This window comes from Mustela lutreola, chromosome 2 (genome assembly GCF_030435805.1).
Source record: "Mustela lutreola isolate mMusLut2 chromosome 2, mMusLut2.pri, whole genome shotgun sequence".
Classification (NCBI taxonomy): domain Eukaryota; kingdom Metazoa; phylum Chordata; class Mammalia; order Carnivora; family Mustelidae; genus Mustela; species Mustela lutreola.
Window position 1 is genome coordinate 101,927,417 of NC_081291.1, and position 27,867 is coordinate 101,955,283.

A 27,867-nucleotide genomic window follows, 5' to 3' on the forward strand; every position below is an offset into this window, starting at 1 on the left:
AAGCCACTGTCTCTGACCCTAAATCCTCTTAACACCTTATTGGAGTCTGTGGTCCTTTAGCTTTAGTCTCTTTTTATTGGCCAAATCTCCCTTTTCCTCCTTTCAATCCCACAATTTGGGTTTCTTCCTCAAGAGTCATGTCCTAAAAGAATGTAGTCATTATTCCCAGGAAGAAAGTGGAGAGCCTCTTACAACTGCTAAAGCCAAAAAAGTTGAACTGCTTTACTGTGGACTCTTCTTGGCCCCCTGGCATCCTATCTTACTGCCATTTTCCAGGTCATTGTGTTTGGGATTGGGTTTAAATACAGTCTAAGGAAAAGGTCCAACCCTTGATATACAGGGTACAGGGAAGATAAGAGAAAGCCCTATAGATATGCCTGAAAGAGAGAAGAATTGGGGCCATGAGAGTAGAGGCACAGAGGGCTGCATAAAAAGTACTATTTACCTCATCAAAGAAATGAATCATAGTCCCATTTTATTTCTGATTTAAGACTGAACAGAGAGAAGATTAAAAAAAAAAATCTCTGCAGAAACATAGAGTGGGTTAATAGCACAGCCAGGCAAATCAGGCAATTTAGATGTACCTTCCCATGTAAGCAAACCTGGAGGCTCAGAGCTCACAAAAAGAGCAAGGAAACACTTGGGGTATTGGAGGAAGCATTCACGGGGAAGGAGGAAGGACCACAAGATAAACATCCATGAGTTCATCTCAGGTAGCAAGGACACTGAGTGGAAGGAGACCCCTTCCTCACACTGTCTCTGCCGCAACCCCTAGTGGAGAAGGAGAGGAAAGTCTGTCTAAAATATCAGGCAACTCATGACTCTTGCAGCAGGAATGGGGCATGAGTGGAGGCAGAACCATTTTGGCCATGGGAAGTCACAGTGCAGAAGACAGGGAGGGCCAGTTACTGAAGGAGCTTGACATAGTTTGCAGGAAAGAGTCCAAAGTGGCCATGGCAACGTCCCCGCCACCAGCCCTCGTCCACCATCTCAATGTCAGTGATGATATCATCAGGATCAAAGGAAATCTCGTCACTTCCCTCTGGGGAGGCAATTGATGGAATATTAGTATGGTCAAACAGTAATCCTTCCATTCCTGTGCCCACTATAAACCTCAGGGAGGGAAAGGGTTGTTCTTCTTGATGCCAAGGCTGGTCCCTCACTGACCCCCAGAATCCATCTCCCTCTCTCCTAGCAAGGGCCTCCAGGCATAAGACCCCTGAGTCAACTCCAAACTTACCTCCTTGGTAATCATACAAGGCAATAGCTGAGATCCCTGCTCCAGTCCCAGCTGGGTGGCTAGATGATTCTGCATAATGAGAAATATAAACATGGTCTCACCAACATGGAGAAGGAAAACAGGTCCTTCCAGAGAATGGGGCAATTCTACCTCTTGCCCTACCCCAGACTAGACCCAATTCAGGAGCTGTTTCTCCCCCACCACTCACCAGCCAGAGTGGAGGGACAAGAAGGATTCTCAATTTCAAGCACATCTTCATAGTCCCCATCTGGTTCACCATCCTGCCCCTGTCTATCCATTTCTCCAACATCCTCATAGTCATTTTCAGGCTCAGGCTCAGGCTCTGCTTCATACACTGGCTCTTCTTCCAGCTGCAGGCCTTCCAGCGTCCTGGGAGGCAAAGCTGGGGGCTCTTCTTCCTGAGAAGAGAGGGTGTGGATCAAAGCAACTTCCACCTACCAGGAGCTGCCTCTCTAAAACATCCAGTGGAGGACTGCTAACTAAGACTTCCATGTATCACCATTCTACCACTTCTACCCTCTATCCTTACCTCCATCTAATAACCTCTCCTAGAAAACCCAGTCTTTTATCCATCTTCATTCCTTGACCTCCTCCCATACCCACCTACTCAAAACACCTACCAAGAGGTGACAGGAGGAAAATGTAAAGGGAGTGAGGAGAAGGAAATGGAAAACAAGTCTGATTCCTTGAATGATCAGGAAAAAACTGAAGCAAAAATACATTTTGGGGAATACCACAGGCAGGATGCCCAACTGTCCTGGTCTGCCCGGGGCTGCATAACCCCCAGAATGCAAGACTTTCAGTGCTAAGACAAGATGGTACCAGACAAACCAGGATGGTTGGTCACTTCATATGGCCCGCCTTCCTAGGACACGAGGAGATGGGAAAGGAGCAGACAATCTTTGGGAGTCCACTTACCTCTGGGGGATTCTGCCTCAAGGGCGGGGCAGGCACTGGGTGTTCCTTACTGGTTCTCACAGGCTCAGGCTCTGATGATAGACAGCTCCCTGCTGGAGGCCAGGCCTGGGGAGAATAAAGCATCTCTCTTGTAAGTATCTAAACCTCCCTCCTTTATCTTATATTGACCAGGAATACCTCTTCCTGTCTCTGCTAATCCAAATCAACCACCCCCCCAAGGTGGGCTCCAGTCTGAAGTGATAGCTCCTCCCTCTTGTTCCTGCAACAATGACCAGCTGCACAGTCAAATATGCAAATCTTGGTTTATGTAAATCTGGGATTATCCTCCCCTAACATTTTGGTATATATGAGGCCCAATCATTCAGACTGAAATCTTCCTGAAGACACAAAGATTTTAGACTGCCTGACACCAGGGAGGCCTGTGCCTTATTTTCCATCAATGATTTGGACTCCTTAGGCTCACATCTGGGCAAGGAATCCTGGATGTGAATCCCAGAAGGCCAAGCACTCACCTCTGAAGAGATTTTCTTGGGCACCGGGGCTGGCACTTCTGGCTCTCCCACAGTGTCCACTGGCTGCTTAGCCTCATGGCTCATCTTTATCAGGGCCTTTCTCTCCTGTTGCTGCCTGGCTATCTGCTGTGCCTTTTCTTCTTCCTCCCGCTTCCTCTTCTCCTCAGCCATAGACTCAAATTTTGCCTTCAACCCACGGGCACCACTAGAAGCTGCAGACATGGGCAAGAAGAATTAGGATTGTCTTGGGTCACAGATAGGGGTGGGGGTTGGCACTCAAAGGAAGAAAGGGAATTGGTTAAATATCCAAGCAGAGAGCAGATGGAGAGGAACTCATGAGAGGAAAGGTAAAGAGGTACTAATGGGGGAACAAGGGGATTACAGAAGGAGGATAGAGCTCTGAAGCCCAAATTTCCATGTAGTCAGGCCATGCAATCTCAGACTATTGTCCTTTCTAAGTTATAAACCTTACTCCCCTAACTACCATCATTTCCTCTCTACATTCCTTAAATCTGTATGCCCTCTGACAACCACCCACCCTCTCTTGCCACATCCCAAGCTCTTGTTCTTCTGTATTCTTCCCAAATGGCTCCCTATCCCTCCCTCCCTGTGATCTCTGCTTACAGTTCCTTTCCAATGTCACTCTGTCTCTCTATACACTTAACCTGTTTTGTTTTTTTTTAGGAGTATGAATCTGGAAATATATGGGCAGGTTCAAGTCTATCTCAGCTAGTCTAGGCATGGGAGGAGGTAGTCTAGGCATAAGAAAGAATGAGAAGGGAGAGGTGGTTGAGGAACATAGAGAAAAGAATTGTTAAGACTCACCAGCTTCAATGGGTGTCGTCTTTTTATAAGCTGTGGTTGGAGCCTCCATTTCATTGAAGCCAACAGCGCTCTGCAGGGAGGAGAAGAGTATCCATGGTGTGGGGAGGAGAAGGGAATGGTAATGACCCAAAGTCAGTATTGGGGTTTGGGGCCTCTATAGGAGGTATCCCTGACCATTTGATGTCAGTAGTTAAATAGGGTATTATGATATTGTTATTTTGTGGCAGAGAGCAGGATAAAGAAGTTCTAAACTGGTGGGCTCAGCTCCCCTTTTTGAAAGGTCAGTGTACCTTGAGTCTCACAACTCTAAGTCCAGTTGCCTAGAATGCAGCAGGGCCCCAGCCAGTGCATGGAGAAGAACTGATGTGAATAGAGTGAAGAGAGATTACAGATTGAATTAAGCAATGCCTAGCAATCAATGAAATTTCAAACATCACCTTGCCCTGAAGTTTATGTGTTTGTCTCTCTCTGACCCCCTCCATTCTCCTTAGTTAAAGCTCAGGCTGTAGAAGACTTGTCCATGAGATGCTGAAGGCAGTCAGTGGGGAGTATAGGAAGACAGCTCAGGACACTTAGCAGTTTAGGGACCTATTCTCGAGACATTGGTGTGCTGGTGCTTTACCTTATCCACTCGGTCCTTCTGGATTCCATACTGACCACCAAAGCCCTTGGCATAATCTACAGGACAAAAGTTTTGAGAGTCATAAGAAGAGTTAAAATGCTAGGGATGTGTAGGTAGAGGAATCATGGGAAGAAAGACCAGAAGACAGGAATGTGGAAAACAGATGGATGAGGAGGTATGAGAATCAGAGGACAGACAGAGGCATGGATGGGAAGCGGCAGAAAAGGATTGAGAGAGAATGGACGGGAGGGAGATGTGAAGAGCAAAAGAGAAAAAGAGAGAAGTGACAGAAAAGGAAGGAGTATAAAGGAAGAAATGGGGAAAAAACAATAAGGAGGGCCCTTCAGCCATCCCCTATGTGTCCCAGGGAAGAGAGAGACCTCTCTGTCCTTGTGAGGCAGAGTGGCCCATGAGACACATAGCCATATCACCCACGTGTCATTACCCATCCTGTCTGTCTTTACCCTTGACTCAGTAATTCCTTCTCTTTGGTTTCCTCTGTCCCGCTCCTAATCTTGCTGTTTTCCTCTCTACCTTCCTGGTTTCTCCCCAACCCCTCATATATATATACTTACCCTTTATCCCACCACCTCACATATATATACTTACCCTTTATCCCACCCCCTCCACTGCACATCTGGACCTCTGTATTCTGGGTCCTCTGTGCCAGCTTTCAGAAAGGAAGGAGAGCTCTCTGCTACTGTGTGATCTCCTTCCTCTCCAACTGCAACTCACCTCTCTGAGACTCGTGTTTCTCTGTTTCTCCTTTGTAGTCATATCCCATAGCGGCCTTGTCCTTCTTGTCCTTCTCTATTCCATAGCGGCCTCCAAAGCCATGAGAGTAATCTATGGTGGAAAGAATAGTCATGAGAGCCCACTCTCATCCCACAGGAAGGTGTTGTGGAAGAGGAAGGAATGGGCGCAGAGGGATAGGGGCCTGGGAAGGCAGAGGGCTAGAATCTAGATGGATTAAAGAGAAAGTATCCTAAGCCATCTTTTGTAAACTTTAATTCAACATTGTTCACTCCTTTCCTCTCCTTTACTTCCATCCCAAGAAGAGGAGACCATTTCAATTTTCTCCCTTCTTCAAGGAAGGGGAAGGTATAGAGAATGTAAGGACAGATTTTTAGGTGGAAAAAGGAAGATACATACAAAATTTATGCTTGTCCCTACTCCCATATAAACACTTAGAAATGTCTGCTAAAATAGAACAATCTTTCTTTTTGTTAATAGTGAAGCTCAAGAGACAAGAAAAAAAAAAAAAAATCCTGGCTCCAGAAGTAGAGATGAGGGTAATTATGAGCTGACTCAGAAAACCCAGGGGTGTTTTAAGTCCCAAATTTATTGTCTGTGGATTAGGAAATAGGATCATGTGCTCTTACACAAAAACAGGGGGCTGGAGAATAAGAAATGGCAGTCTACCCATTCTTATAAAAGAGTTCTAGAAAAATTCTACTCATTTGTGTGGGGAAATGGTGAGGGGGGTTGTAGTTTGTTAAGCATTTGGTAGGGGGAGATTTTATCAATGAGACTCAGAAATTCCAGGCCTACCCTGAGTAGGTCGAATGCAAATATCCAGTTTATACCACTTATATTTCACAGGAATTCTAAGCTGAGAAATTAATTCTGATCTAGAAAAATACATACCACAGAAAGAATACGTATCAGAAAGATGGCAGGAATATGAGACAGAGTAGACCTCAATATAAAATGCATTGTAAGAGACAAGAGAGATATAACACAATAAGAGAACAAATCACCATTAATGAGAGATATGTATGCTGATATAACCTATTAACAGAATCACAACTCATGAAACAAAAACTGACAGAAACAAGAAGAGAAATAGAAAAATCTGAGATCCTAGATAAAAAATTTTGATACTTCTCTTACATTAATTGATAGAATGTTGAGACAAAAAGAATCTAAAATTATATAAGGCCCAGACAACATTAGCAACTAACAAGACCTAAATGACATTTACAGAACATTATATCCCCAAACTGCAGAATTTCCTTTTTTTCGTGCACATAGAGCATTCACCAAGATAGTCCATATGGTTGGGGCACCTGGATAACTGAGCTGGTTAAGCATCTAACAATTGATTTCAGCTCAGGTCATGATTCTTAGGATCATATCAGGCCCTGCAACTGGCTCTGTACTGGGCATGGAGCCTACTTACTACACTCTCTCCCTCTCCTTCTGCCCCTTACCCCTGCACTCTCTTGCTGAAATCAACCAATCTTTTAAAAAATCAAAATAAAAAATAGAGAGACATCCAAATGAGAATGAGAATTTCCAATATACACCATAATGTGTTCTAGAAGAAGGAATAAAAGACAGAAGAGGAGAGGCACTATCCAAAGAAAACACGCCTGAGACTTTCCATAATGGAAGTATTTCTCAGGTTGAAGAGAATAGATAAATCTCATGTAGGATAAGAGAAATAGATCTAACTCCTAGATATATCCTGATGATATTTGAGAATATCAGAGACAAAAAGAAAGTCTTTCATGAAAAAAAAAAAAATAGAACAGAGAGATAAGACATGTTACCTACAAAGGAATGATGGTTAGACGACCTAAGAGTAGTTTAAAAAGAGGACAAAAAAAGTAGCCAAAGAGGATGAAATAATACCTTCAAAGTGTTCAAAGTGATGAAGGGAAAATAACAATGAAGAATGGAACAAAATGTATTTTTCAGACAAAGTCTGAGAGTTCTTTCGTAGGTTCTCACAGAAAGTATTATCAAAGGATACAGTTTAATAAGAAGGAAACAGAAGAAAGGAGCAAATAATGAGATACAGTGATGCTCCAGGAACTTGACAAATACATTGGTCAATTTAAATAAGTATCCACTAAATAATAATAATGATTCATTTTTGTGGGGTTTAAAAACACATGGAGGGGTGTCTGGATGGCTCAGGGTCCTGGGATCAAGCCCCTCATCGGGCTCCCTGCTCAGAGAGGAGCCTCCTCCCTCTCCCTTTGCCCCTCACCAACCCCCACCCTTACCCCCCCCAGCTCGTGGTCCTCCCTTATGCTCCTCCCACCTCTGCTCGTCTCCTCACCCCACTTATGCTCTCTCTCTCTCTCTCTCTCTCTCTCTCTTTCACTCTCAAATAAATAAAATCTTTTTAAATACATAAATAAATAAAACAAACTGTGGAACTACATCGTGGAACTAGAGGGAGTTGATGACAGCTGTTGGGAGGTGAAGTCTGAGCAGAACAGGTAAGTCAGGTTGCTAAGGCTGAAGAGCAGGGTCCTTGCCTTTCTGAGATGCATGCTTCTCCACTTCGCCTTTGTAATCAAAGCCAACTGCTGACTACAGAGAAAACCAGAGTGCATTAGTTAGAACTGGAGCTGACAGTTTTTCCCCTCTCTCACATACTCTTACCCCTAGCTCAGGCCAGAGGCTAGTTTCTAAGAGCTCAGGACTGAGAATGGGGGTTTAACCTAGAAACAGATGAGCACTCTGGCCTGACAGGCTGGTGTAGTGCCAGTGTGCTACAGAGCAATGAACACGGGCTTTGTATGTTCATCAGCTCCAGATTCAAACCCCAACCCCAAACTTCCCTATTTACAGTTGTTTAACTTTAGGCATATTCTTTATATTACTTAGCCTCAGTCTCCTCAAATATGAACTAAAAATAGGTAAACCTGCCTCATTAACATCAACTATAAAATGGGAGAAATGATCCCTCCTTATTTGGGATATTGTGAATACTAAATGGGGCAAGGTGTATAAAGGATTTGCATTGTGTCCCTCAGTAAATTAGTGCTTTCTCCCAAACTCTCATGAAACTAAAATGAGGTAAGAGCTAGAAAAGTGCCCTGTAAAGTATAAAGCACATGTAAGTAATATTATTCCATTCCTAATTGATTATACTATGCCTCTTCTCTTTCCCTAAGTGGCAGCAGAAACCCAGAGATGTGTTTTGATGGGACAGAGGCAACTGGGAGATCCTAGCTACTCCAGGACTGGATATGTTGGCCAATACCCAACATCACCACACAGCTGCATTCCCATCTAGCTCAGTACCTATGGATGTCTAAGCAAGACAAGATTTCACATCTCAAGAGCTCTTAGTATGTATTGTTTCATAATTTACAGGACACTGTGATTGTTTAGGTGATTCAGTCTGTGGCTCCTGAGGCAGATGAAAGAAAGAATGATGAGAGTTAGGCAATGGCAAGATGGAAGGTTAGAGAACATTCCATGTTCCATACTCTATTACTGCCTTGAAAAATTAACTTCTTTTTCCTTTTCCTTATAGCAATTTTGAACTTTTCTCCCCAACCCCCTAAAATGCTTGAAGAATTCAGGCCCACCTAATTAACGAGGGCAGGTAAAAAGAAAATCTCAGCTAGCTGTGAAGGAAATGTCCTGTCCATATGCAGCTGCAAGGGAAAAGACACTATTCTGCACCATAAAAAACAAGCTCAAAGAGTCTGATCTGGGGCACCTGGATGGTGCTGTTAGTTGGGTAATCTCCTCTTTTTAAAGCTACATTTTTTTGTACAAAGGAGTCTTTAAAACCGCTGGACGTCAGGGATTTGGTGCTAAATCCTGTGAAAAGTAACCTTTACCTTTTAAAAACATTCTAACCCTAGTTATCTGTTTTACTTGATTGTTCACTGCTGTGGTAATAATACTTAAACCAACATCTGTGTTCTCCTGAAAGGCATAAAAAATTACAATGTCTTGATGTTTGAATAAAAAAAAGAGCTTTGAAATTTCCCTCTTCTTTCTTCATGTGTACAGACAGGTATAATAAAAATCAGTGGTTTGACAGATTTCTTATCTAAATAGAGTTTGAGAATCTTTGTCTCATTTAAATTAACACTATCACCCTAGCATGTGGTCTCCCAAAATGGCACCAAGGAACTTGTTAAGGAAGTTCATGGGAGCTATCCTCATGACAGACTTTCCTGAGTCCATTACCCTGTCTTTCCATAGGAGAAGCACAGACCCACGTTCAACGGTGTGTGAGTACTCTAAGTCTCACATGACTTGAGCTGCATAGCACAGGGAGAGACTTACCTTGTCTGCCCTGTCCTTCTCAACTCCATATTTGCCCCCAAAGCCTTTGGCAGCATCAGTCTGAGAAGAGTGCTTCTCTACCTCAGCAACATACTCATGACCCACGGCACTCTAAGAAAAACCAGATGGAATGAGTGAAAGATAAAAATGACCATAAAAAATGAAACGATATCATAAAAGACTCTTAACTGTAGCGAACAAACTGAGGGTCACTGGAGGGGAGGTATGTGGTGGGATGGGGTAACTGGGTGGTGGGCATTAAGGAGGGCATGTGATGTGATGAGCAGCAGTATTGCATAAAACTGATGAATCACTACATTCTACCCCAGAAACTAATAACTACACTATATCTGATCTAACTTGAATTTAAACAAAATTCTGGAAAAAAAAAAAAAGAAATTGTACAGTCATGGGTTGGAATGTAAGAATACCAGAAATTCTATTCTGGGTCAGTCTCACAGCCTCCAGCAGTGTATCACACAAGCACTATGTGATACAAGGAGAGCAAGTTTACTTTTTCTGGAGGCTCGCACATCCTAAGTCTTCTTCAATACTATTAGGAATCCATTCAGGAAACTCCTATAGGATGTACTGGGAACCCCAAAGATAGAGACGAGGTAGACAGAGAGCATTTAAATCAGAAACAGAAAGGAAAGCTAAAAAAAGGGGGGGGGTGGTTAATGGGTCAAAATAGAATGAGGCAGTTACTGAAGAGAGATCAAAGGGAACCGACTTAATGCTGCAGCCAATTGCGTATTTCACGAAAAGAACCAAATGATTTTGTTCTGAATGCCTGGATGTCCATCAAATTTCAGAAGAGCCAGCGGAGCCCTGATATTTAACAGTGACTGACTCTCCACCAAAGGGGGTTGACCGACAATAATGCACGTAGCCCCAGAGGGCATATAACTTCCCTATTCCCTTCCACTTTTTATTCCAGCTATTGTTTTACTTTCCATTTGGTTTTGAAAACTCTCTCTCTCTCTTCCAATATTTAGATATGGATACTTTAATAATCTGGGACTTGAGTAGTACTTCAAACCAAATAATGATATCTTGCAGGGTCTCAAGAAATTGAAAATTTTCTCCTTCTTCCTGTATTTCCAAGCTCATGCTAGGATAAACATTATAATACAGAGACTGATGTTAAAACACTGCCCTGTTTGAGGTTCTGGGAACTCATTTTACAGTATTTTTAGGTTTGTATAGGTCAAATTTGCTTGTGAATTTAAGAGTGAATGAATGTTTATCTATTTTGGTTTTTTCCTAGGAATTTTGTGGGGATTATAAGCCTGTGTTGCATTTTACACAATGACAAAACAAAACACTTCCTGAGGGTGAATGAACAGCTTTCACTGGATAGATTTTTTTCTCCTTGAAGATAAACGGTTTTTTGTTATAGGCATATATCTCTATCTTTGAGGTTAGAAAAATCAATGGAAACTATGATTTATAATACAATCATTTTTATCATACTTTTATAGTAGCTAATGGATAAAGGAAAACAATATTCATACTTGAAGGCATCTAATAAACAAATTAACATCAACATTTTTCACATGTGCATATTATATAAGGTATAAGGTATAATATATATGCAAAAAGAACACAAAGTACACAGTAAAGAAAATAATAAGAGAAGTTGCAACATCAACATAATATACAAACACTTAAAAGCAGTAAATGATTTAAAACATATTTTTTCCTTCTCCAGTGGTGACCCTGTTTCCTTAGTCTAGGAGTTACAGTACCACTGGGCCTACCATGGGCCACCCCTTTTAAATTTTTGAATCCTGTTTTCCACTTCTATCTTTTTAAAAATTTTTTTAAAAGATTTTATTTATTTATTTGACAGAGAGAGATCACAAGTAGGCAGAGAGGCAGGCAGAGAGAGAAAGAGGGAAGCAGGCTCCCTGCCAAGCAAAGAGCCTGATGTGCGGCTCGATCTCAGGACCCTGAAATCATGACCTGAGCTGAAGGCAGAGGCTTAACCCACTGAGCCACCCAGGTGCCTCTCCACTTCTATTTTAAAGTACAAATAACACTGGACTTTTTTTTTTTTTAAAGATTTTATTTATTTATTTGACAGAGAGAGATCACAAGTAGGCATAGAGGCAGGCAGAGAGAGAGAGAGAGGAGGAAGCAGGCTCCCTGCTGAGCAGAGAGCCCGATGCAGGACTCGATCCCAGGACCCTGAGATCATGACCTGAGCCGAAGGCAGCGGCTTAACCCACTGAGCCACCCAGGCACCCCAACACTGGACTTTTGAACAAGTTTTAAACCATAATACCAATAAAAAAAAAAATCAATCTATCTTTTGTCTTTAAGCAAATACCTTCCTTTCAACTTACCTTGTCCATGCGGTCTCTTTCCACCCCAAATCGACCTCCATATCCATGGGATGCTTTGGGCCCTGATTCCATCTCCTTCTTCTTGAGACTATCATGCTCCTCTGACACTTTGTTCCTCAGCTGGTGGATGCTGGAAGTAACCACATCACAGAGACTCATCTAGCAGAAAAGCCAAAGAATTCTCTTTCCCAGAAAAATAGAAGTCTCGAGGTATGTTGTTCATTTTTAGCAATAATCTGAGCCCCCAAAGTATATCAGTACTTGGTCTGGGAATAAGAAATAAGACCATAGCCTGATTTAAATTCTCCATCAGCCAATAATATTTCCTACAGTCTGTTATTTTGCCCACTAAATAATCTACTGATATGTTCCTTATTTTTCATGCTCCTGAATATTAGAGGATAGTGACACCAATTATATTCTTGAAACTGGGAAGTTATTTTCCTTCTGGCATTAGATATTCTCTCTCAAGAAGCACAAAAATATTTATATACCCTCTTACCCACACATTCTTGTCCTGAGAGTCTACTGCAAAGAAATAATTTTAAACATAGCAAGGCTTAATGTCTAACACTATGCACTGAAACACTGTATCTAATAGCAAAATTAAGAAACAATTTATATGGCCAATACTCAGAGAATAGTTAAGTAAATCACAATATTACCTCCCAATGGCATACTAGGAAGTCATTAATGACTTCCTAATGATTAGGAAAAATGTAGTTTTGAGAGATTTATCTATACATTAAATATTTTATGTATATTCTTGTCAAAAATGAATGCCCTTCACCTCTGTTCCCAAATCTGATAATTCTTAAAGCTAAAATCTAGTAAAACAAACAAAAAGCAGAATCAGATAAATACAGAGAACAAACTGATGGTTGCCAGAGGGGATGTGGGTTGGGGAAAATGGATGAAGGGGAGATGCAGGCTTCCAGTTATGGAATAAGTATGTCACAAGAATAATAGTCACTGGGTGTTACATGCAACTAATGAATTGTTGAACACTACATAAAAAACTAATGATGTACTGCATGTTGCCTAACTGAATATAGTAATAATTTAAAAGGAATAATAGTCACAGCATAAGGAATATCGTTGATGATATTGTAATAGTGATGTAATGCGGGGCGCCTGGGTGGCTCAGTAGGTTGAAGCCTCTGCCTTCGGCTCAGGTCATGATCCCAGGGTCCTGGAATCGAGCCCCGCATCAGGCTCTCTGCTCAGCAGGGAGCCTTCTTCCTCCTCTCTCTCTCTCTGGCTGCCCCTCTGCCAACCTGTGATCTCTGTCAAATAAATAAATAAAATCTTTTAAAAAAATAAAATAAAATCATGTTAAAAAAATAGTGATGTAATGGGAAAGACACTAGCTACAATCGGGATGAATGTAGCGTAATGTACAAACTTGTCAAATCACTAAGCTGTACACTTGAAGCTAATTTAACATTATGTATGAACTATACCCAAATGTTAAAAAAGCTAATTAAAACCAATCCGTTCATCTTTTGATGGACATCTGGGCTATTTCCACATTTGGGGTACTGTGGACATTGCTGCTATAAACATTGGGGTGCATGTGCCCCTCAAATCACTATGTTTGTATCATTTATATTTTTTAAGAGATTTATTTATTTATTTATTTATTTGACAGAGAAAGAGAGAACACACACAAGAGCATGCACACAAGCAGGGGGAGCAGCAGGCAGAGGGAGAAGGAGAAGCAGTCTTTCTACAGAGCAGGGAGCCTGATGTGGGGCTCAATCCCAGGACCTTGGAATCATGACCTGAGCTGAAGGCAGATGCTTAACCAACTGAGCCATCCAGGTGCCCCATGTTTGTATCCTTTAGATAAATACAGAGTAGTGCAATTGCTAGGTTGTAGGGTAGTTCTATTTTTAACTTTTTCTATATATATATATATATATATATATACACACATTCATACATATATACATACATACATACATACCACATCTTCTTTACCCACTTAAACTGTTGGGGGGAATCTAAACTGGTACAGCCACTCAGGAAAACAGTATGAAGTTTCCTCAAAAAGGAATATTACTTAGCCATCAAAACTAATGAAATCTTGCCATTTGCAACAACATGGATAGAACTAGAGGGTATTATGCTAAGTGAAATAAGTCAGTCAGAGAAAGACAAATATCCTATGATTTCATTCATATGCAGAATTTCAGAAACAAAAGAGATGAACATAGGGGAAGGGAAGATAAAATAAAACAAGATAAAAACAGAGTGGGAAGAAAACCATAAGAGACTCTTAATTATAGAGAACAAATGGAGGGCTGCTGGAGGGGAGGTGGGTTGGGGGAAGGGCCAATTGGTGATGGGCATTAAATAGGGCACTTCATGTGATGAACACTGGGTATTATATGCAACTGATGAATCACTAAACTCTACCCCTGAAACTAATAATACACTCTGTGTTAACTAAATTTATTTTAAATAAAAAATTAAAATGAAAAAAGTAACTGTACCAGAAATAAGTAAAATATAACGCCATTATCAGAGACTTTAAAAAAAAAAAAACGAATTAAATTCACTCTTATCACCTGCACTAAAAAGAGGCATTCTCCTTCTTACTTCACTTTCTTCTTCTCATGAGGGTAGAGAGCATCTCTGCATATCTCTTTGCCCTGAAGATATGAAGTACTAGCTCAGCGCTAGCACTAGTATCAATGAGTGACAATCAGGACTGATACTTGGGACACCTATAAGGGGTTCTTAGAAATATTTGGGCAAGAGAATCCTTAATTTAAAAAGTTGACTTCCTGCAGCAAGATATAGAGGTTTAGAGAACTGAGGCAGTGGTGTTACTGGAACTTCACTAGCTTCAGAAAACCAGATATATTGGTCACAGGCAGAACAGCCAACCTACAGCAGAAATTCTCCTCTTTCATGGGAGAATAGATCCATCTGGTGGCCTTGGAGTATAAGCCCACCAAGTCTTTTAAAAAAGCCTTCTCGGCTTTAGTCACAGTTAATTTTAGAAAGCTGGCTTTGAACCAAAAGGAATAAGCCAAGTGCTGGAAGAACCATCTGTTCCCGTGCCTGCTCTAAACCCTCTGGCAGCAGTGGAGGCAGAGATCCTGTGTTGCTAGTTCAACAACACTGACACTTTAGAAATGTCTGTGTCAAAAAAGCAGTTGGCTCCAAGAACATGTAAATAGCTGTTATTTCCCAACCAAAATATTCAGATGAAGAATGAAGAAATGGGACTAAGAATTACTTTCAAATGAGGAAAAGTGTGCAGTTTTAATGACTCCAAAGATTGCCACATGGGTCATAACTATATTATAGTTAAGACAAGTTTTTAAAAGGGACTTAAAGATCAGATTCAGGGGCATCTGGGTGGCTCAGTGGATTAGGCCTCTGCCTTCGACTCAGGTCATGATCTCAGGGTCTTGGGATTCAGCCTGGCATCAGGCTTTCTGCTCAACAGGGAGCCTGCTTCCCCCCATCTCTGCCTGCCTCCCTGCCTACTTGTGATCTCTCTCTCTCTCTCTCTGTCAAATAAATAAATAAAATCTTTATAAAAAAGTAAATAAAAATGAGATTCAGGAATTTCTACCTCATAGATGACAGCAAGGCTAGTTAGAGGATCATGCCAATAGATAATGCAATTTAAATAAAAATGTTGGGGCCAAAGAAGACCAACTTCGTATCAAATTCTGTACAATATAACTGAAGCCATTCTAAATAGGTCTTATATATTGCTCCTTCACTCAGTAAATATTAAATATTAATTACACCTTTGACTGTAAGGCACTCCACTATGAAGATAGTGGCTGTTGGAAGAGATACAAAAAAGATACAAAAAGTTATAATCCAATGTGCCAAGTGGCATACATAAGAAACTTTTGACACATTAACTCTCAGATGCCTATTTTAAATTTTAAAATACTTTGGAATTGATAAAGCAATGCAGTTTATGGGAACCAAGTGAAATCCAAGGTCTTAAAGATGAACTAAGAGAAGGAACCGATCTTTTTGTTCCTGTTACAAAAGTAAAAGCAAAAAGGTGAGTCACACAGACTAAGATTTTATCCACAGATGATATGTTCATAGATGTAGAAAATCCTAAAGGATCTACAAAATGTGCTAATAGAAGTACTAAGTACATTTGGCAAATTCATAGGACACAAGGTCACTATCAAAATCAATTTCACTTCCACATACAGGCATAACTCATTTTAGGAGCACTTCACTTTATTGCACTTTGCAGGTATTGTGTTTTTAACAAATTGAAGATTTGTGGCAACACTACATTAAGCATGTCCATTGTACAATTTTCCCAACACCATTTGCTCATTTCTTGTCTCTGTGCCACATTGGGTATTTTGCACAATATTTCAGAGTTTTTCATTATTATTATACTTGCTATGGTGATCTGTAATCAGTGATCTCTGATGTTACTATTCTAATTGTTCTGGGGCATCACAGACTACACCCATTTAAGATGGTAAATTTAATTCATAAATGGTGCTTGCTCCACCAACCAGTCATTTCCCTATCTCTCTCCCTTTTCTCAGCCTCCCTATTCATGAGACACAACAGTGTTGAAGTCAAGCCAATTAATAACCTTACAATGGCCTCTAAGTGTTCAGGTGAAAGGAAGAATCACATGTCTCTCCCTTTAAATCAAAAGCCAGATATGATTAAGCATCGTGAGGAAGGCATGTCAAAAGCCAAGATGGGCCCAAAGCTAGGCCTCTTGTACCAAACAGCCAAGTTGTGAATACAAAGGAAAAGCTTGTAAAGGAAATTAAAAGTCTACTCTGTGAAAATATGAATGATAAGACGGTGGAACAGCCTTATTGCTAATTTGGAGAAAGTCTGAGTGGTCTGGATAGAAGACCAAACCAACCACAACATTCGCTTAAGCCAAAGCCTAATCCAGAGCAGGGCCCTAACTCTCCTCAATTCTAGGAAGGCTGAGAGAGGTGAGAAAGCTGCAGAAGAAAAGTTGGAAGCTAGCAGAGGTGGGTTCATGAAGTTTAAGGAAAGAAGCCATCTCCATAACATAAAAGTGCAAGGGGAAGCAGCAGGTCCTGATGGAGAAGCTCAAGCAAGTTCTCCCAAAAATCTAGCTCAGATAATTCATCATGGTGGCTACATTAAACAGGAGATTTTCAGTGTGGACAACACAGCCTTCTATTGGCAGAATATGGCATCTAGGACTTTCATGGCTTGAGAGAAGAAGTCAGTGCTTGGCTTCAGAGCTTCAAATGACAAGTTGACTCTCTTGTTAGGAGCTAAGGCAACTGATGATTTTAAGCTGAAGCCAGTGTTCATTTACCATTCTGAAAATCCCAGAGCCCATAAGAATTATGCTAAATCAATTCTGCTGTGCTCTCTAAATGGAACAACAAAGCCCAGATGATAGCATGTCTGTTTACAACGTGGTTTATTGAATATTTTAAGTCCACTGTTGAGACCTACTGCTCAGAAAGAAAGATTCTTTTCAAAATATCACTGCTCATTAACAAAGCACCTGGTCACCCAAGAGTTTTGATGGAGATTACATGATTAATGTCATTTTCATGTCTGCTGACACAACATCAATTCTGCTGCCCATGGATCAAAGAGTAATTTCATCTTTCAAGTCTTATAATTTAAGAAATACATCTCATGAGACTATTGCTGCCATAGATAGTGTTTCCACTGGTGGATCTGGGCAAAGTACACTGAAAACCTTCTGGAAAGGATTAAGAACACTCATAATTCACAGGGAGAGATAAAAATATCAACATTAATAGGAGTTTAGGGGAAGTTGCATCCAGCCCTCATGGACGATTTTGAGGGGTTCAAGACCCCAGTGGAGGAAGTAAGTGCAGTTGTGGGGGAAACAGCAAGAGAACTAGAATTAGAAGTGGAGCCTGAAGATGCAACTGAATGGCTGCAACCTCATGATACAACTTCAGTGGGTGAAGAGTTGCTTCTTATGGACAAGCAAAGAAAATGGTTTATTGAATTGGAATGTACCCCCAGTGAAGATGCTGTGAAGACTGTTGAAATAACAACAAGGATTTAGAATATTAAATAAACTTACATGATAAAGCAGTGGCAGGTTTTGAGAGGACTGACTCCAGTTTTGAAAGAACCTCTACTGTGGGTAAAATGCTATCAAACAGTGTTGCATGCTACAATGATGACAGGAGTCGATCGATGTAGCAAACTTCCAATTTTGGCACAGAAAACTTTGCCACAGAAATGGCCACAGTGACCCCAACTTTAGCAGCCACTACCTTGATCAGTCAGAAACCATCAACATGAAGGAAGACCCTCCACCAGCAAAAAAAAAAATTATGACTCACAGAATGTTCAGATGATGCTTAGCATTTTTTAGCAATAAAATGTTTTTAAAGTATGTACATATTTTTTTAAAAACATAATGCTACTGTACGTCAGTAGGCTATAATATAACTTTTATATGCACTGAGAAATTTGGAAAAAAGTTCATTTGACTTGCTTTTTTATGATATATACTTTATTGTAAGGATCTGGAACCAAACCTGCAATATCACTGAAGTGATATGTATTATGATATGTAGTCTTCACTGAATGAAGACTACAGTAGCCATGGACATTTGGAAACAATTAAAAGTTAAAAATAAATACCCCTTATCATCACATGGAATCACATGAGGTATTTTAGCATCAATTTAACAAAATCTGTCCAAGACCCGAACATGGAAAAATATTTCTGAAAAAATTAAAGAAGATTTAAATAAATACATGTTCATGGGTAGGAAAATTCAAGATCATTAAGCTAACAATTTTCTCTAAAGTGATCTACAGATTCAATGCAATTTCAAGTAAAATATGAACAGGACTTTTTAATAGTAATTGACTAGTTTATTCTAAAATGTATGTAGAAATGTAAAGTCCTGGTAGAGTGAAAAGTTTTTTTTTATTTAAAGGAGACAAATTTAGAGGATGATGTGACTTTATAAAGTATCATAAAGCCCCAATAATCAGTGCTGTATAATTCAAGACTGACATATAGATTAAAAAAAAAAAAAAGTCTAGAAATAGACCTGTATATATATGGTCAAAGATGCTAGGTAAGTGAATGAAGAAAGAACAACCTTTTTGGGCGGGTGGGGAGAGGCAGAAGGAGAGGGAAAGAGAGAATCTTAAGCAGGCTCTATGCCCAGGATGAGCCCCAAATGAGGCTCTATCTCAGGACCTTTAGATCATGACCTGAGCTGAAATCAAGAGTCAGACACTTAACCAACTGAGCACCCAGATGCCCCCAAAGACTGTTCTTTAGAAAGAACAGTCTTTTAATGATGTTGGAACAATAAAATAACCATGCAAAAAACAAAACAAAAAAACAAAAAAAAAAACAAGCAAACAAAACAAAACGAAAAAAAAAAAACCTCAAATCTTTGCCTCACACTGTACACAAAAGCTAATTTGTAAGAGACCATAGATTTAAATGTAAAAGTAAACTTATAAATCTTTTAGAACAAAATATAAGAGAAAATTTTCATAATTTGAAGGAGTAGGCAAAAGTTTCTTAGATATATAAAGTGCTAGTCAAAATATTTTTTTAAAATTAGACTTCATTAGAATTAATACCTTCTGATCTTCAAAAGATGCCATTAATAAAATGAAAAGGTGAGTTTTAAGCTAGAAGAAAATATTTGTAAAATACATATCTCAAAAAAGACATATCCAGAATATATAAAGAACCATTAAAGCTCCATAACAATACAAATGATCGACTTTAAAAGTGAGGAAAAGATTTGAACAGAATTTAGATGAAGATATATGAAGATACACGAATGACATATTGCAAGATGCTCAACAAAATCAGGCATCAGAAAAATACAAATTAAAATCACCACATACTGACAAGAGTGGTAAAAATCAAATATACTTATAATACCAAGTATAGACAAGGATGCAGAGCAATTAAAATCCATTCATTATTGGTAGGAATAAAAAATGGTAAATTCCTTTCAGAAAATAGTATGGTAATTTCTTAAAAAAATAAATACACACTTATCATATAACTCAGCAATTCTACTCCAAGTTATTTCCCAAGAGAAATAAAAATATATGTCAACAAAAGATTTGGACCCAAATGTTCATGACAGCTTTATTTGTAATAGTTCCAAATTATCAACAATCCAGATGTCCATCAGAAGGGTAATGGATAGGGGTGCCTGGGTTGGGTTGAGCCTTGCCCTTGATCTCAGGGTCCTGGGATCAAGCCTGGCATCAGGCTTTCTGCTCAGCAGGGAACCTGCTTCCCCCACCCCCACTCTCTGCCTGCCTCTCTGCCTACTTGTGATCTCTGTCAAGTAAATATAGATAAAATCTTAAAAAAAAAAAAAAAAAGAAGAAGAAGGGTAATGGTTAAATCAAACTATAGTATATCCATACAATGGGAAACTGCTTGACAGTAAAAAGGAACAAAAGAAAGTTTATACACAGAGAGGGAGGCAAACCCTCTTTTAAGAGACTCTTAACTCTAGGAAACAAACAGGGATGCTTGAGGGGAGGTGGGTGGGGGGATGGGGTAATTGGTTCATGGGCATTAAGGAAGGCACTTAGACTGAGCACTGGTTTTGTAAGCAACTGATGAATCACTAAATTCTACTCCTGAAACTAATAATATGCTGTATGTTAACTGAATTGAATTTAAATAAAAATCTTAAAAAAAAAAAAGACTGATAATTAAATACCATGGATAGATCTCAAAAAATTATGCTGAGTGAAAGAAGACAGACACAAAAGAATACATTCTGTATTGATGCATTTATATAAAATTTTGGAACAAGCAAGACTAAGATATAGTGACAAGAAGCAGCTCAGTGTTTACAACCAGACAAGAATGGACATGGGATATACTGACTGCAAAGACGCTCATGAGCAAGAGAGAGCGACACTGACAGAAAGAAGCTGGAGAAAAGGACTAGAGCCCTTGAAACACTAGGTTGCTTGGAGTTGCCTGGCCTAGGACTTCGCTATACAATAAATAAGGAATGGAAACTATTTGAGCTCTTCACTGAGCTATTCATTTGAGCTATTCACTGAATTACCAAGCCACTCCCCAAACTAAGTATACTTTAGGCAGTCTTTAAAAAGAAAGATTATGGTGTGGGGGAAGGTAGTGAGATTAGTGAGAACCACAATCACTTCCTTTTCCTGTTCTGAGTGATCTCAACTCTGCAGCTACTGTTCTTCTCTCCAACTTCCCCCTCCTTTCCAAAGCCCATAGCGATTCCCATTTAACCTTCAAAATTGGCTTAACCCCCACTAGCCAGAGAGAATCCCAGAATATTAGAGACTTAGTAATGGGAGGTCTTCAAGAGATCTTTTTGATCCCAGTGGGAAAACTGAGAATCAGAGAGGAAAAGGGCCCTGTCCACTGTCACCTGCTAGGAAATAGCAGGGAGAGGGCTTTTACATCTTGGTAGCATGGGTAAATGGGAGGGGAGTGGGTTTTTGTGTAAATGTCTCCACCATTTATGCTATCATAGAAATCCAGTTAGGCTAATAAGGTAACATCCAAGGTCACTACATTTTACAATTCCAAGGGTCAGCAGTTAGGGTAATGGATATACTGAATTGTGTAACTCAACAGTCCATGTAAATACTACTTAGGGAGAAGAAAGACTCTTTTTTTTTTTTTTTTTTTTACAAGTTTATGCTAGGTTTTTAGAAAGAAAATCTGATTTAAACTGATCTATTTAACAAGAAAGAGAAAGATTATTGAGCTGTTTCAGAGGTACTAAATACTGCACTAGAAAGTTGATACATGTTAGCCCACTGAATTCTAACCATACTCTGCAGGGTAGCCATTATTATCCCCATTTGATAAACAAATAAACTGAGATTTGGAGACATTTATGTCTAAATTCACATCATTTGTAGCTACTGGGTTATCCATTGAACCTAACTCTAATTTGATAGCCAAACTCAAGTTCTTTCTAAAAGATCATGGCAAAAATTTAAGAGTCCTCCTTAAAATGTTCCGCTTCTACTATGCGTGAGACAGACACTGGTTGAGGAAATGTACAAGGAGCATTTGTATCCTCCTCTTAACTGTTCTCAGGATACTAGGGCTGAGTAGCCTTTACTCAGGAAAACTCAGAAAAGGATCTTTTTTTTTTTTTTCCTTTAATCTATGAGCAAAGGAGCATCAAGAAACTTCCTGCATGGCTGTGCTCCATTTTTTTTTTTTTTTCATCTTTCCAAGTGCTTCCAGAATTGCCTGGTTTATTTAAGAACAATATTCATTATCTTTACATAAGATAAATTGTTATGTCTGATCAAACAACAATGCATAGTATTGAATATTATCAAATTATATAACACAAGGCAAGTTTTCATTGTTTGTTGTTTGTGTAACGTGATATCCACTGAAATCTAGGGGGAAAAGAGGTAATAACAATGTTGTCAGAGTGTGTGTGGGTAGCTAAAATGGAGTTTTAAGTGGTATTAATTTTGCCAATTTGTGTGTGATTATTAATTTTTGCTTTTTAATTTTTGCTCTTGTTATGCTGTTTATTGTGTCTACTTTGCTACTCATATTTGACATTCTGATACAATCCAAAGCAGACAGCTCTGTTTAGATGATCCTGAACAATGCACGGAGGAGAAGAGGGTAACTTTCAATGTGAATATATAATATGTACCACAGAAACCCTTGGATATGTTCCTTTTCTCTTACAGTATGACTGTTGGTTTGCTTTTATTTCTGATAAAATATTGGGTTATGATTTTTAAGACCCCTGAACACATTACTAAAATAGCTTAATCAACAAGTTTTCCAAGTGTCACATTTCTTCATATTACCATTAATGGTTTCCAGCTTCTGTCAAGTAGCCAAATTCAAATTTTTATTTTAAAAATCACCCAGGCCAGGTACAGGACCTAATATTGCCCTCTTCTTACAATATATATTCAGTTGTTTATCTTGATGTTTTACTGAATCCTTCTTGGCCCATCTGAAGTCTCCTACATTCTAGACACACATTTATATTTATGAGGCTATACAGTAATACAACCTCAGTATACGAGCTACTTCCTCTCTGAATCCCTTATAATAGACCCACTGGGGAAAATAGCATAGTTGTCATAAATAAGAGAGAGAAGAGGTTGGGGGGGATAAAAGGAAAGACATGAAACAGAAATACACAATCATAGATAGGGACACACAGGGACAGATTTGAGAAAAAAAAATGCAAAGACACATAGACATTAACTTCCTCCTCTCCTCTTTATTTCCTCACTTTCCCCTGAGTTTCCAAGTTTTCTTCAAGCTTTTCCCACACCCTTTTCCTGTTCCCCAGTCCTTTTGGCACCTACTTGATATGCTCTGTGCGTCCAGAGCCCTCAATGGTCTTGGCTCCCCACCGTTGCTCCTTCTCAGAGATGTCATTCTGCAAAAGACAGCATTCAGCAGTAAGTGATGGCAAGAGATGGGCCACATTGAGAAAGGATGTGCAGCTGACACACATGCCCTCCAGGTCTCCTACATCTGCTGCCTCCTCTTTACTTTTTGTAAAAGTAAACTCAGGGTCTTTACTTAGGGTCTTTACTCAGACTTCTCCCTATATTTGCCCGACCCTGCCCCCCGCCATGTTAGAATTAAACTGGTGGGCTCTGAAATCTTCCTTTCCGCTCCCTTCAGGTCAGCTACGACTACTGAATCCCCACAAATTACACAGGTCTAGCTCATATCCTGGCTCACAGGCCAAAGGAGACCCAGGTTAACCTGCACCTCACCTTCACCATAGCTTGTCATAGCCCCTCAATCACAATGTCAAACTCCACTGCCCCGTCCCCTCCCATTTTCAAATCAACTATCATGCATCTCCCACTCATGACAGCCAAATTGTCCTACCAGTCAGTTCCACAATTAGCACTATTTCAGTCCCAGATTCTAAACCCCCTGAAAGATGACAGAATGGCCCAGATGCCTTTCCCTCATTGCCCCACCTCCACCTTTTATTGATTTTCCAAGCAAGCAAAGCTATTCCCAAACTCACCACAAAGTCAGGGTCTGTATCCCAGTCATCACCCTGGGTCTCCACGGAAACAGATACATCATGCCCTACTACAGACTTCCACATCTGAGGGTGAAAGAGATGGGAATAATTAGGGGAATAAATCAAGAGGAGAGAAAACAAGAAAGCTGAAGTCAATGATAGAACAGTCCAATGGTTTTGCTATTTTTTTCTTAGAATAAAATAGAACCTGAGGCAAAGCTGATGGAAGTTTTAGGAAAATACTTTTGCTCAGTTACAGGAATGGGGAGGATGATTTATTCAAGATAAACTAACATGATCTAGGCCTACAGAGTCTGGAGAGAAGTCATCATGGGTATCGGTAATGATAACTAATGTTAAATGTAGGTAATAGGGCATCTGGGTGGCTCAGTTGGTTGAGCGACTGAGGTTGCTGAGGTCTGATCCCAGACCTCCAGGATCAAGTACCGCATCAGGCTCCCAGCTCCTTGGGGAGTCTGCTTCTCCCTCTGACCTTCTCCTCTTTCATGCTCTCTCTCTCTCATTCTCCCTCAAATAAATAAATAAAATCTTTTTTTTAAAAATGTAGGTAATAGAGGTAATGTTAAATAAGTGCTGGGATCATTCATTCGTGTCAGAAGGCTAGCTGGGCAGTGGCTTGAAGTGGCAATCAATGAGAGGTACTAGGGTATCCCTAGAATTATGGCACCATCCCACTCAGTTTTCTTTTTCCTTTTTTTTAAGATTTTATTTACCCACTTGACAGAGAGAGAGATCAGCAGTAGGCAAAGAGGTAGGCAGAGAAAGAGGAGGAAGCAGACTCCCCACTGACCAGAGAGCCCGACATGGGGCTTGATCCCAGGACCCTGAGATCATGACCTGAGCCAAAGGCAGAGGCCTAACCCATTGAGCCACCCAGGTGCCCCCCAACTCAGGTTTCTATACATGACTCCTGTTACAGGTGTGTATTGGTCCAGCTGTGAATAGAGTGAACACCTACATTCCTCTCTACTACCTGCATAATTCTATTGAGGAAAATTCCAACTCCAGTGCAAGTTGCTATCCCATCTCAACTCTAAGAGCAGGTACTGAACAGGTGCATGAGGTCAGTAGGGCAGTCAGCTGAAACTCCTACCCTGAATAACTTATAGGGAAGCATTATTTTCTGGGAATGAATCACCTATTCTTTAATTTTTAAAAACAGTTCAATTATATTTCTAAGGAAGATAGCTGGCTCAAAAAATAACATGCAATGAATCCTTTATTTTGAATATTAGAAGTTATTAGATTTTTATTAACTAAGTACATAATAAAGAAATATTTAGAGAACACTAGTATGAAATGGGAGCCAAATTGTCATTCTACTGTGTTTCCATTGGCCATGCCAATTATGCATGAGGACTGGCAAGTTGCTCTGCATCTGTGGGATCCTGGATCTTTGTGTGAAGATGAAGCAATGGACAATGCTTATCTGCTTGGGGGACACTGAGACTTCTTGACCCTGACACCACTTACTAGCTGGCAACTCCCCTAGCCATCCTTCCCTGGACTCCTCATTCCACTGGTATCTTTTCCTATGCTCTTCACTGTCTCCTAAATGAGTTCCTCTTAACAACTGCTCCTAGGCCTCCATAATGCCTCCAATATAGGCCCTCAGAGCCTCCGATTTTCCTTTCCACTTGAAAACTACATATTTCTCCACACTCTGAAAATCCCCTTGGAAACTAGGCCAAGGAAATTGGGGGGGGGGGGGGGATTGGTTAAAGAGATGCAAAAAGGATAGTGGAGATAATGGAGAAACAGTGACTGAATCAGCTGCACTGTGGGATGAGTCCCTGCCCAAAACAGCTCTGCCTTCCCCTGTGGGGCAACAATTATGGAAGCAAGAGCAGGTAGCTCCTGGGCTGCTTTTTGAGAAAATGACTTCACACAGAAAACTGGAAGGGAGAAGTTTCTGAAATACTCATAATCAAAAAGGAAGCAATGAGGACTGATGGTCCTCTCCTCTTTCCAGCTCTTCCTCTGAAGCCTCAGCCTAACTTACCCAAAAGACCTTTCATCCTCATGTATTTTTGAGACAAAGGGAAGTTTCTGATACAAAGACTATTTGGTGTCCTTGAGTTTCCCTCCAGAAATAGGAAAGCAAAGGCACTTTTAGAGGTAGAGGGCTGGGGAATAACTTGGTGAGGAATGGGGCCCAGGATTGCCGACAATCAAGGGCCTCATCACAAGGCTGCCTGACAGCATCAGTAAAGTACATGGACCTTGAGTCAGGTCCCCCCAGCTCTGTAACTAAGCCCCTGTGGAAACAGGGGAAAGGGAATGACCTAGGGTATGTATTTACTTGTCAGGTACCAGGGTAAGCAATTAAAAGTATTAATTTGGCAAATCATTGAACATCTCTGATGTTCAGTTTTCCCCAAAGGAAAATAAATGAAGAAGTTAACCTAGCTAATCCACCCAGTCCTCTTCATTTCTGACATTCTGGGATTATGTAATCCTACAATCACAGAAACTAGCCCTAATCGAGCCATCATGCCTGCACTGGGCCTCCATCTGCAGTGGTGCTCAGACCGGCATACCCTAGTAACTACTTCCTGCTCTGTCACAATGTCTCCTATATGAGTTTTGTCTCTCGGCGAGACCATATGCTCTCCAAGGACAGAGACTTTGTCTTTACCTCCTGTGGTCTTCCTTCCACCCCAGTGCCTAGCAGCAAGAGGCCTTAGGAGGAGGCTGTAGACTGTCAGCAGAAACTAGGGAGTCCTGAATGGCTGCTGAATCCTGTACCAGACCCCCATTTCTGTTTCCAGGACGTTAATTACCCGGACATTAATTACCCACAACCACTCACCCCCAGGCCTCTGGCCATAAGAGCTTAAGAGCCTATTAGCAATGACTTCATCTCTCACTGAGGACTAAGAGCCAGGTAGGTCCCTCTTAATTCAGCTCTTACCCTGTGCTCCCCGACTTTCTCACTGCTCAGAATACCCACCTCCAGTAGCGCGAGTGTTTGCTCTAAGATCTCAGCCTTTCACGTCGTCACTGGGCTCCCTCTCTGTGCTGCCACTTCAGAGCAAGAGACACTAAGCTGCTGCTTCAGTTCCGTATTCAGGTTTTCTGTCATTTCCTGATACCGTCCTCACAGCTACTTCCTGAAGTTTGAGTCAGTTCCTTCTGCTTAGGCACTTAAAAAAAAAAAAAAAAAAAAAAAGGTTTAAATGCTTGTGGCCTAGTCTTTTGCAAGGCTCTGAGAGTCACAGGGAAGTTAAGTTATAAAAAATGCTGCTCTTAGAGTTTATATCTGGCCAAGGAAGCAAAACATTCAACCAGAAAACACAGGAAAGAAGGTGCAGAGGAGCTTTCATGTCCTGAATAGGTGGGCAGTTATATATTGCATGGTAAAGAAATTTGTGGTAAAAGTAATTTCGTGTGGGGTAATCAAGAAAAGCTTAATGGGAAAAGTTATTTTTATGTGGATTTTGAAGGGTAAGATTAAAAAAAAAACTCACTTCTACATTACCCATAGAACTTAAAACTGGGATTTGCACAGATAGGTAGTCAAATAAACATTGACCAGTTGAATGATGGAAGAGAATAAGTCACAGGGGAAAGACAAGACAGAAAATTTTAGATTGTTTAGGGGGTAGTGAGGAATCTGGGTTAACTAGTAGAAAAGATTTAGTTCTAGTTAGCAGAAGCAAGTCTGAAAAAACGAGATAGTATCAGATGTTGGAAGGTCTTTGTGGCATTTTGTATCACTGTTCAAGATTTGCTGCTCCTGCCTTCCCTCTTAAAATTTTATTTTTTTATTTGACAGAGAGAGATCACAAGTAGGCAGAGAGACAGACAGAGAGAGAGGGAAGCAGGCTCCCTGTTAAGCAGAGAGCCCAATGCAGGGCTCGATCCCAGGACCCCGGGATCATGACCTGAGCCAAAGGCAGAGGATGAACCCACCCAGCCACCCAGGTGTCCCCTGCCTTCCCTCTTAAAGTCAGACTTGCTCAGGTGACTTATTCTGGCCAATTAAGTGTGAGAAGTGAAATACATCACTTTCCGGTGGAGACTTTAAAACCAGTGCAAGCTTTGCCATGCTCTTGTGCCCACTGTTCTCCAAGGCAAACTTCAATTTTTGAATGGCTCCTCTGGCAGCCTGGGTCACCAATTGAGGGTCCCCAGCTGAGAATGACAACACAAATAGACCAAACAGTAATCTTTGCTGGGTTAGCTACTAAAAATTGGGAGTGTTTGTTACTGTATTGGACCTCATCTCTCCTAACCCTGATATGGAATTCTGATCTGATATGTTCAGTTTTAACTT

At 40.5% G+C, this 27,867-nt stretch overlaps 1 protein-coding gene across 1 annotated transcript; it reads right to left on the reverse strand.

Annotated features, from left to right (window-relative positions):
- Nucleotides 1-458: 458 nt before the first annotated feature.
- On the reverse strand, nucleotides 459-26,696 carry HCLS1 (hematopoietic cell-specific Lyn substrate 1). The gene is made up of 14 exons (XM_059162797.1): nucleotides 26,542-26,696; nucleotides 23,568-23,651; nucleotides 22,885-22,958; nucleotides 11,536-11,665; nucleotides 9,185-9,295; nucleotides 7,411-7,465; nucleotides 4,874-4,984; nucleotides 4,139-4,194; nucleotides 3,517-3,586; nucleotides 2,692-2,903; nucleotides 2,180-2,284; nucleotides 1,449-1,659; nucleotides 1,241-1,309; nucleotides 459-1,042 (listed from the first exon to the last, which is right to left on the reverse strand). The coding sequence occupies exons 2-14, from the start codon at nucleotides 23,649-23,651 to the stop codon at nucleotides 906-908; spliced, it is 1,425 nt and encodes a 474-aa protein (XP_059018780.1). The 5' UTR covers nucleotides 26,542-26,696; the 3' UTR covers nucleotides 459-905.
- Nucleotides 26,697-27,867: the final 1,171 nt, after the last annotated feature.